This window comes from Nuphar pumila, chromosome 13, assembly GCF_984573655.1.
Source record: "Nuphar pumila chromosome 13, dmNupPumi1.hap1.1, whole genome shotgun sequence".
In the NCBI taxonomy this organism is placed as follows: Eukaryota; Viridiplantae; Streptophyta; class Magnoliopsida; order Nymphaeales; family Nymphaeaceae; genus Nuphar; species Nuphar pumila.
The window spans coordinates 94,572,274-94,584,623 of NC_143261.1; the positions used below are offsets into that span (position 1 = coordinate 94,572,274).

The 12,350-nt window shown below is 36.3% G+C and overlaps 1 protein-coding gene across 1 annotated transcript in view; it reads right to left on the reverse strand.

The window, feature by feature from the left end:
* LOC149819272 (general transcription and DNA repair factor IIH subunit TFB1-1-like) overlaps nt 1-12,350 on the reverse strand; it is a 120,413-nt gene that overhangs the window by 34,902 nt on the left and 73,161 nt on the right. The window contains exon 19 of the mRNA XM_089986370.1: nt 3,559-3,606. Coding sequence (XP_089842496.1) covers nt 3,559-3,606 — 48 coding nt within the window. The remainder of the gene's footprint in view (nt 1-3,558; nt 3,607-12,350) is intronic.

Below are 12,350 nucleotides of genomic sequence, written 5' to 3' on the forward strand. Positions count from 1 at the left end.
GACTATGCAGGATCTGTAGTGGATAGAAAATCTACCACAGGATTCTGTGTGTTTATGAGAGATAACCTAATTTCATGGAGAAGTAAGAAGCAAAATGTGGTTGCTAGGTCGAGTGTAGAATTTGAATATAGGGCTATGGCCCAAACAGCTGCTGAATTAATGTGGGTTCGAATAGTACTAAATGATCTTCTGGTGAAGGTATCATCTCCTATGACAATGATGTGTGATAACAAGGCAGCCACATATATAACGAACAATCCAGTCTTCCATGAGAGGACAAAACATATTGAGGTTGATTGCCACTATGTAAGAGATATGGTTAAGTTGGTCATATTGCTACCAAATATCTAAAGTCGAAGGACCAAGTTGCAGATATGTTTACAAAGCCTCTTGCTAGACCAAATTTCGCAAAATGTTGTGACAAGCTGAGCATGATTGATATCTATGCTCCAGTTTGAGGGGGAGTGTTAAGATTAATGGTCCTATTGAGGTTTTAAGCTTAAGTTTTCTTTAAAGGTAGGTTATTGGATATTTCATAAATAAGGAGGGACTTGTAAGTAATTTTTTTATATTGGCTTCTCTTTATTTAACTTAGAAGGGATTAGCCCTAATTGAATTAACGTGCTCTCTCTCTCTCTCTCTCTCTCTCTCTCTCTCTCTCTCTCTATCTATCTATATATATATATATATATATTTCTCGGTTCTGGTGCACCTTATTAAGGTTTTCACAATGATTAAAAAAATAGATTCATACATATCTAGTATAATCATCAATAAATGTCACAGAGTATGAATAACCACCTTTAAATAGAACCGAAGATGGTCCCCACACATCCGAATGCACCAATTCAAAAGGTCTTGTTGAAATAAAGGTTCTCGCAGAAAATGAAATAGACTTCATTTTTCCAAAAATGTAATCTTTGCAATTGATATTTTTTTCTTTACAAAATTTGTTTCCATAAGGAAAAAGATACATTTTAGAATAACTTGGATGTCCAAGTCTTTTATGCCATGTTTCAATACTTTTATCTTGGACATAAGTACAAAAAGAGTTTGTAGGGAGCGTCAAGTGATTCATGTAGTAAAGATTTTTCTTTCTATGGCCTTGCCCAATTCGCTTCCCGAACTGGAGATCCTGCACAAAGCACCCTTGAGATGAGAAAGATATTTCACATTCATGGTCGGCAATTTGGGAAACGGAAAAAAGGTTGAGATTTAGTTTAGGAACTATTCTTACTTTTGGAATAAAGAAATTTTGAAAAATTTTAGGATCTAAAGTTTCAATGTCATTTATTTTGAGAAAAGTTCCATCGGCTGTACAGACACAAGATATTTTTGAATCGGTGCATACATTGGTTAAAGCACTTTCATGGGGAGTCATGTGAAAAGAAGCTCCGGAATCTAAAATCCAAGAATACGTACTGGGAGGTGACGAAGAAGCAATGGCGGCACCAGAGGTGGAGGAAGTAGCCTTTAAGATTTGTTGGAGAGCGATGGATATTTGACCAAGTGTGTCCTTGAGATCCACGATTTTGCCTTCATCTTCTTTAGTGAAAGATTCCTCAACGAAAGCCACCTTAGGCTTGAAAGTCCTATTCAATTTTGGGCATGCGGGTTTGATATGTCCCGACTCATAACAATGATGACATATAATCATCTCCCTTCCACCATTCCCTTGCTTTCCAAAATGGAGAGGTTTGTAGGTCTTAACATGATTGTCAGATTTAGATACGGCAAGAACTTCATCCACACTTTTACTCATGACATGCCAAGTCTCTTCTTGAGTAATTTCGGCAATGACATCCTCTAATGGAGAAAGAGTGGATCTATGAAGGAGTGAGGATCTTATTCAAATTCGGGACGAAGCCCAAATAAAAATTGAAACAATCTATCTTGTTCCATTTGTTTTTGTCTAAGCTCCACATCCTTCATAACCACCCATTTAGGCTCTAAAAGAGCCAACTCATCCCACAAAGGGTTTAGAGCACTATTGTAATCTTAGATGCTCATATTCTCTCATTTCGTAGTTCTAACTTTATCTTGCAAGATCTTTTTGGGTATACTTACCCTTCATAAAAAATCAAACTTCATTGGCTCGACAAAATTTTGCAATATTTGCACATACCTTGAGTTCAACGTTGTTCATAAACCATGCTAGGATTTTTGCATGGTTGCTTTCCCAATCTTCCATTTGTCGTTGATGGTCTTCAATTGTTTTAAGGCGAGCATCTCCCTCAAGAGCTTTTTCTTGACTTCCTTCATTCTTAGTGAGCTCAAGTTGAGGTTCCGGAATGGACCTCATTACATAACCCCAATGTTTTTTTCCTTTGAGGTTATTCTCCATTGCGGATGCCCACATCATGTAATTTTTGCCATTTAGCTTAAATGATAGGTCAATCTTGGCCTCCATTGCTCCAATAAGGAAGTATGAGAATAAAGAAGAGAGAGTCACGACTTCACCTTACAAGGATTGAGTGGCTCTGATACCATGTAATTAAGTATGCACATGCATTCACAATGTCCAACAATGGACTTTGCACAAAGGCACACAAAGAGGCAATCCACTAAGGGATAATACGAAGAGGCCTTACAAGAAGGTTACACATAAAAAGATACACTCTTTTTATTAAAGGAGGATCTCTCTAGAACAAACAAAAACACAAGGGGGAGTACCCCCTTTTTATATACACAAGGGGGCTCCCAATAGAGCCGTTGGTAGCCCCCAACGACTCTATGGTGGGGCCCCCTATGTGGCTTAAAATAAATAAATTTAAAAAAAAAAAAGAAAAAGAAAAAGAAATACCGAAAAAAAGAAAATACACACCCCTATCGGGTATTATGTTGTACAAGAAGATATATATATATATATATATATATATATATATATATATATGTTAACATCTCTCTCATGCCAACTCACACATATAAAATGCAAAAACATAACACATATTTATCTACAATTTGATGAATATTACAATCATGGTATCAATACTATTATTTATTATTTTATTTAAGATTGCCCAACTATATATCTACTTAGATTTTTTTCCTACTTGACAAGAAGCCAGTAAACAAATAAAGATGTGTTCTTCATATATATATTATCATATTTGCACTTTTGACACATGCACACATAACGGATTTATCTAACATTTTTCTTCAGTTTTTCCAGTTCTCTCTCAGATATTTCTGACTAGTACCAGTGCTAAATCAAAACATGGATTACACTTTTTAATTTTGCACAAAAAGAGCTGTTTCTAGGTTTTGGTAATAATTGTCAGATGTATAGCCTTCATGTTCTGATTCGAGATATGAAGTATTGGTGCCTTGGCAAGAGCTTATACTTCATCCAAGCTACTTGAAAAATGAGTGTTTCTCATGTTTCTTAGTTTTAGAGATCATATTAATGCTGTTGGTTGGCAACACACCACAACTTTCCAAAATCATCACAAATTCTTGAAATAGTAATGAATAACAACAATGCAAGTGCAACAAAATGCACCATTATTATCAAGCTCCAAAGAAAACATGCACAAAAAGTGGTGTAAAGAAAAGTACCTGAAGTTTGGGATATATTTGTGTCATAGCATCTTTTAATCTGCTAACCTGTAGAAAGATATGCTTAAAGCAACGTGGCAATGGAACTAATTTATTTATTCAAAACAATATCCAGCAACAACACCAGAATCTAAAATGCAAAATGTGCTGAACAAAACTGATACAGTTTATGTGCTATGGCACCACTTTCTAGAACTACCACAGTATCTTAATGGCATCCAACGCTACTCTAGAACTCCAGGAAAGAAGAGGAAATACCGCTAGCATTGACTTGGACAAGTCGAGGTAATTAAATAGAACATTCAGGTCATAAACAGGTGGTTTGATATGTGCAACACTTGTTTACACTATGTAGTTCATCCTTTCATGATTGCATGTATTCTGCCTAAAATCACATTTGTCAGTTACACCATCCTTATTCACATGATTTAAGTATTATCGTGCATAAAAGTGTTGTTTGAATGTTGCGTGGTGCTTTCTACAATGCTTTGGTATGTGTCAGGCTTAGTAGTCAAAAAGTCGCCTGGATCAGCTAAGAGTTATCAGAGAAATCATTGCAGAATGGACCGACAGTCAAGAAAGAGGGATCAACCAGTCTGTATGACATCCCTTCTATTAGAAGTATTTATATAATAGGAAAGCTAAGGTAATTTAAAACTATGCTCTTGTTGTCACAGGCATAAAATTTACTGTGAGCCCGTGCGGCGCCAGACTGCCCAGTCTGACCAGCCTAACGGCCAAAGGCCTCACATTTGGTCATTTTCGTGTATCGAATCATTTCATTGGCCCTGTGCACCACCCCGTGCACAACGACCTAAGCAAAAGCTGATCTCACGCATCATCTCATGCATATCTGTCTTGTAATGAAGTATGTGAAATTACAAATAACAAAGTGCAAAAGCACGTACAAGTCCAAGAATGGACAAAAACAAAAAAACTAATAAGGGACAATGCCAAAAGCTAATAAAAAGTAAACATTATTGAAAAGAGATGGGAAAAAGGAATGAACAATGTATGGGGATCACTCTCCTATTTATATACAAAAAAAAGAAGGGGACACCATTGGGAGCTCCCCTTCGTAGAGTCGTTGGGGAGCGCCCAACGGTCATATTTATGACTGTTACTCTATGGAGTGGGGCCCCAATGCAAGGAAAAAAAGTTAAAATAAAAAGGAAAAAGAAACAAAATAGTTGTTTCTAATAAACAACTATTATTACATATAGAAAGACAAAAATGCCCCATGTTTGATCTGTTGGCATAATGCTTAATCAAACAACGCTCCACGTTTGTTCCGCCACACACATTGTCGCATCAATGACGATACAGTTGCCTATTGCATGCCATGCTACCACCGCACGCTATCGATCAGCCCAACGCATACTGCACGTTCCTACACTTGATGCATTTTCCACTCAGTAGAGTTCTGCACTACACATACCCCGTTCTGAAGGCTCAGTTCGGGATACTTGCATTGTGTACGTATTTCATACAACCACCACACATACAACATTTGCACAAGACTACATCATTAATAGTATAAACATAAAAATATATGATATATGATAATTGTGGAGAGAAATATGATGTCTCAAGTGAAATGACCAAAATGTTCTTATTCTAGTATGATACTACAAAACTGCCTCAACCCCTTGTTAAATAATGTAACATAACATCCTATGTAATCTCATATTTTTAGTTTAGTTATATAGATTAGTTAGGATTAGGATAGTTTCTTTGTTTAGTTAGGTTTTCTTTATTTTTAGTTTGTTTTTGGACATTGATTGAACTTTGTGCTTTTTTGACCAAAGTCAAAAAGCATAAAGTGAGAGAATCGTTGAACCCCCAACGGCTCTATTTAGAGCCATTGGGAGCCCAACGACTCCCTCCTTCCTTCTTCCCTTTGTATTATAAATATGAGGTTTTACCCCCTTGTAATTCATGCTTTTGGTGGGGTGTTTTCCTAATCAATAAAATCATATTTTTTCCTCTTGTTGTGGTATACCCTTTCTTGGGTATTGTGTATGAATCCTTGTGGTTCATGTGAATAATCCTTTTGGTGGTTCCATTTAAAGATTCGCTTGGTGATAATCTAAGAACTCATCTTCTTACATGATATCAGAGCTCAGTAGTGATCAAGCTATTCTTTTTGGTGCATCGGGAAGCATGCCACCCAAAGTTTGAAAAAGAGACCGGTCTTTTCAAGTGTATGTGAAATTGTGATCGTGCAAAAGCTTGGGAGCTTGGAGGAGCAGTCGTACTCACTATCCGTGGTGGAGTACATATTCTCTCCTCTATTCTTCTTCTCTACTCTTCTTTCTTTCCATTGTTATTTCTTTATCCAAACCTTGTAAAATGGATGACAATGATAATGTCACCATTAAACCCAACGATTCAAACTATGTTACGTGGGCTTCGATTATGAAGCACCTTATATAGGGAAAAGGGTTGTGGGGAAGAGGTGATGGAACCAATTTGGAACCTAAATTAATCCTTACAAAGGTAGAAGGAGAGAAAGAAATACCTCTCACATAGGTTGAGAAAAATAAAGTCATTATCACTTAAAAAAAAAGTGAAATGAATAGAGAATGGGACATGCCAAGATTATCTCTTGGCTCATAAGTAGTGTTGACATCAAAAAATGTTCAAATCTTGCAAAATTTGAGCATACTAATGATGCTTGGGATTATCTAAAAGAGAATGTATTCTCTTAAAGACATTGCACATGTGTGCAACCTACAAGACAAATTTAGAAACATGGTTCAAGAGGATAAGAGCATTAAGGAGTATTATAATAGTTTATCCGAATTATGAAAAGAATTGATTCTCCTAGAACCTAAGTGGCAATGTCCACAAGATATAGAACTTCGCCAACATCAAATAAATGCAGAGCACTTCTTTCATTTTATTAGTGGGTTAAGATCGAAATTTGAATCAACCAAATCCATTCTTCTTCATCGAGGAAAGGTGTCTTTCATAGAAGACACAATAGAAGAATTGAGCATGGAAGAGAATAGGCTCAAAAAGAATATCTCTAAAAGTGATGATGACTCGGTTCTAGCAGTATCTAGACCGAAAAATCATGTTCGTACATACAAAGCCTCCACACTATGGGAGGACTAATGATGAGAAACAAGAAAATGATTTTGAGAAAAGAAAAGTCATTCGTTACTATTGTTGAGAACTGAAACATGTAAAGACTTATTGTCCAAAATTGAAGAAACTTAATGAAAAGAAGGTCGCTTCGGTTGAATCTCTACAAGATTCAAATATGACATCCATTGAAAGCATGTCCTTAACTCAACTAGTGGAGGCACTTCAACCACTACTCAAAGGAGCATCTTCATCCACTGGAGTTGTTGTTTCCTCTGTCAACATCCCCGATCCTGGTAAATCTTTTTGGCTCCTTGACTTAGGTGCATCTTTTCGTATGACACCAAACATAATGGGTCGAATGTTTTTACCGCTGATAGAATATCTCTTGAAATCAAGGAAATAGGAAATTTTGAAAATATTTCTCAAAACTCAAAAGGATTTTGTATTCTACAAATTAGATATATTCCTAAACTTAACCTAAACCTTTTATCTGTCTCAATTATTTGACCATGGATATAATGTGTTCTTCTCCTCTTGTGGTTGTCGAGTGCAAGATCACCAGTTAGGGAAGCTGATTGGGAAAGGTCATAGAGAAGGAGGCTTGTACTACATAGATTGTTTGGAAAATACCCAAGAGTACATTATGTTATAATGTCCAGAAAATAGAGTTGGATCTTTGACACGAGAAACTTGGTCATCCTAGTATATCCAACATCAAGTTTTTTTCAAAAATAGAAAATTTTTGTAATTTTGAAACTTTTTCATGTCCGCACTTATGGAGGCGTGACAACCAATTTTCTTATAACGGTTGGGTTACATCAAGGATCTGCATTAAGCCCTTTCCTATTTGCTATAGTGATGGATGAGCTTACGAGATCAATTCAAGAAAATGTGTGGTGGTGTATGTTGTTTGCTGATGATATTGTTATGATTGATGAGTCTAGAGCTAGGGTTAATGCTAAGTTAGAATTATGGAGACAAACATTGGAAGCAAGCGGTTTTAAGTTGAATAAGAGTAAGACAGAATATATGAAATGTCGGTTTAGTAAGCAACAAAGTAGTGATGGGAGTGTAGTGAGCTTGGTGAGCAAGAAATATTGGTGGATGACTGTTTCAAATATTTGGGATCTATCATTCAAAAGTATGGAGAAATTGATGGAGATGTAAATCATAGAATAAAGGTTGGGTGGATGAAATGGAAAAGTGCAACTGGAGTGTTGTGCGATCGTAGAATGTCATTGTGGTTGAAGGGAAAGTTTTATAGGACGACAATTAGGCCCGCTTTACTATATGGTACGGAATGTTGGGCTGCCAAGAGACATCATATTCAAAAAATGAGTGTAGCTGAGATGGATGTGTGGAAATACAATAAAAAATAAGATTCGAAACGAGGAGATACGTAAGAAGGTAGGCGTTGCATCCATTGAAAATAAGATGAGAGAGAATCGTTTAAGGTGGTTTAGACATATTCGGCGAAGGCCTAATGATGCTCCAGTTAGAAGGATGGAGAAATGGGAAAATATATTAGTTAAAAGAGGTCGGGGTAGGCCTAAGAAGACTTGGATGGAGATGATAGGAAAGGATATGAATGCTTTGAACCTCACTGAGGACATGGCATCAGATAGAAATGAATGGAGGAGAAGGATTCATGTGGAAGACCCAGAATGATTTTCTTTTTTGGTTTATATCGCCGACCCCAATTGTTTTGGGATGAAGGCGTAGTTGTTATTGTTATTGTTATTGTTGAAACCTTTTCATGTGAACAATGTATTCTTGAAAAAATAAAAAGATTACTTTTTCATGACCACTTGAGTTAATACATTTGGATGTATAGGGACCCGCACCTATTATATCAAAAGGGGGTTTGATGTATTATGTAATTTTTATAGATGGCTTTACAAGACATACTTGGATTTATTTTCTTAAACATAAATCTAAAGTTTTCTCACATTTTCAAATATTTCATAATCTGGTCAAAAATCAGTTTAAGAATGATATTTCAATTTTTTGCACTAATTCAGGGAGAGTTTTTGTCAAAAGAATTTAAAGATTATTTGAACTTCTACGGTATTACATATCAAAGGTCATGTCCCTATACTTCTCAACAAAATGGTTTAGCTGAAAGAAAACATAGGCATATTATAGAAACAACAAGAACTTTACTCATTACACATCAAGTACCAAAAAATTGTTGGGCCGAAGCCACTCTAACAATGGTTTATCTCATTAACAGAATGTCATCTTCTTGACTAAACAATATCTTTCTTGTGAAAAAACTTTTTAAGCAAACTCTAGATTACTCTAAACTGAGGGTTTTTGGGTGTAAATGTTTTGTTTTTATAGATAAAAATGATAAATTTTCTCCTCGTGCAATTCTTTGTGCCTTTTTAGGATATGCAAGTCACCAAAAAGGCTATAAATGTTTTGACCTTAAAACTAGAAAACTATATGTATCAAGGAATGTATCCTTCCTAGAAAAGGAAAGTTCCTTCAGTAAGAATCCTACGAAAAAAGTTGAGTACTCTTTTTTGTTTGACTTAGTTCCAAAGATTGATGAAGGTGATATTAATGAAGGTCAAGATGAACAAAATGATATGATAAGTATAGAACCATTTAGTGATGATCAAGGTTGTATTCAATACTCTAGGTGGGGAAATTTAGAAAAACCACGTGCTCTCGAAAAATATACTAAAGAACAAGAACAAATATCAACCAGAAAGACATCTAGATTGTCAAAAGTTCTCGAAAATTGTCATATGAGTCTTTTTCACCAAAATATCAAGCATACATTGCCTTGATACACTCCTACAAAAAGCCCTCTAACTATGTTGCAACAAAAGAACAACCTGAATGGGTCAAAGCTATGACAACAAAATTGAAAGCCTTATAAAAAGCAAATACCTAGACCATTCAAGATATTCCAATAGACAAAAAGCCTATAGGTTGTCGATGGGTGTACAAAGTTAAAACCAAGAGTGATGGCACTCTTGAGAGGTTTAAAGCCTGATTAGTTGTCAAAGGCTATTCTCAAGAATATGAAATAACCTATGAAGAGACTTTTGCCCCAGTCGCTAGAATAACCACAGTAAGGATCCTAATAGCTCTTGCTTCTATAAGGAAATGGCATATATACCAAATGGATGTCAAAAATACATTTTTAAATTAAAGCCTTCCATAGACCCACCACCTGGCATCAATATTTCTAAAAAAAAAACTCTTCGTTTAAATAAGGTTTTGCATGGACTTAAGCAAGCCCCAAAAACTTGGTATGATAAGTTTAGTCAAGTTATGCATGATTTTGGTTTTCAATCTTGTCTTACTGACACAGCTTTGTTTGTTAAGAATTCTGATGTAGATATCACTATTCTTCTCCTCTATGTAGACGACATGATCATCACTGGAAGTGATAAACAGGGAATTGACAATATTAAAAAGTTTCTCAAAACACACTTTGAAATGAGTGACTTGGATTTTCTAAAATTCTTTCTTGGAATAGTTGTTTATTCTCCTAGAAGCTATTTACTAACTCAATCTAAATTTGCTCTAGATATTGTTGATAAGCCTGGTATCTCTGATGGAGGACAGGTTGACACTCCCGAAGTTGTAAATGTCAAAATGAAGATTGATGATGGAGAACCACTTGAAAATCCAACAAATTACAAGACCTGACATTGTGCATGTTGTTCACACAGCAAGCCAATTTCAACGTGCTCCTACCACTGTCCATATGGGAGTTGTTTTACGCATTATTAGATATATTAAAACTTTCATTTTTCGAAGACTTTTCTTGTTTGCTTCTTCTTCCTTAGAATTAACTGCTTATACTGATGCAAATTGGGGAGGTCATCCCAACGATCGACACTCAACTACTGGCTTCTGTGTGTTTTTAGGGAAATCATTGGTCTCTTGGAGGTGCAAGAAGCAACAAAAGGTCTTTCTTTCGTCAACTGAAGTTGAGTACACAACAAATGGCTACAACCACCATGGAAGTAGTCTGGCTAAGGCGATTGCTTCACAACATGGGTGTTAGGAGTTCAGGAGCATCACGGCTTTGTTGCGACAACAAAAATTTTATTTACATTGTCAGCAACCGGACATTCCACGAACGGACTAAGCATATCGAGATGGATTGTCACTACGTACGAGAGAAATTTTTACACGGCACCATTGATCTTCCATATGTCTCTTCTGAATATCAACTGGTAGACTTCTTTACCAAACCTCTCGTTGCTCCTCAATTTCACTTTCTGTTGGATAAACTTTTGGTTGTTCAACCGTAAGTTTGAGGGGGAGTGTTAAATAATGTAGCATAACATCATATGTAATCTCATATTTTTAGTTTAATTAGGATTAAGATAGTTTTTTTAGTTAGGTTTTCTTTATTTTTAGTTTGTTTTTGGACATTGATTGGACTTTATGCTTTTTTTACCAAAGTCAAAAAGCATAAAGTGAGAGAGTCGTTGGACCCCCAACGGCTCTATTTAGAGCCGTTGGGAGCCCAACAACTCCCTCCTTCCTCCTTCCCTTTGTATTAAAAATATGGGGTTTTACCCCCTTGTAATTTATGCTTTTGGTGGGTGTTTTCCCAATCAATAATATCATATTTTTTCCTCTTGTTATGGTATACCCTTTCTTGGGTATTGTGTATGAATCCTTGTGGTTCATGTGAATAATCCTTTCGGTGGTTCCATTTGAAGATTCGCTTGGTGATAATCCAAGAACTCTTCTTACACCCCCCCTCTTCCAAAAGACAATTGTTCATATCACAAATGTACAAGACTACATCATTACAACAAGTACGCCTTCATCCCAAAACAATTGGGGTCGGCGAAATGAACCAACAAAGAAAATCATTTTGGGTCTTCCACATGAATCCTTCTCCTCCAATCATTTCTATCCAATGCCATGTCCTCGGTGAGGTGCAAAGCATTCATATCCTTTCCTATCATCTTCATCCAAGTCTTCCTAGGCCTACCTGGCCTCTTTTAACTAATATATTTTTCCATTTCTCCATCCTTCTAACTGGAGCATCATTAGGCCTTCGCCGAATATGTCCAAACCACCGTAAACGATTCTCTCTCATCTTATTTTCAATGGGTGCAACGCCTACCTTCTTACGTATCTCCTCGTTCTGAATCTTATCTTTTATTGTATTTCCACACATCCATCCAAGCATACGCATCTCAGCTACACTACATCATTAATAGCATAAATATAAATTTGCATGTTAAGTGTGGAGGCAAATGTGCTGTTTGTACTGAAATGATTAAAATGCCCCAGTTCTATTATTATTATGATACTATGAAACTGCCTTGAACACCTCTCTCTCTCTCTCTCTCTCTCTCTCTCTCTCTCTCTCTCTCTCTCTCTCTCTCTCTCTCTCGTATGAGTAAGAACTATGAATAATTTGCTTTTCTAAATCCCAGTTTCGAGAATAAGTAGAGTTTGGTCACTTCTTGTTCTCCACTAACGATGTGAGGATAGACCTGATCTTCAACCTCCCCACAAAGTGTAGATCTACCTGAATATGCTTTGCTTTGCCATGATAAATAAGATTCATAGTACTGCAATAAAGAACAAATTGTGCAATAGACTGATGCAATGTAGACTATGTAGTAAGTAGATTTCTAATCCATGAAACAGCAGTGACTGCAACCGCGGCACCGTATTCTATGCTTGTGTTCCTCTACCCATTCCAC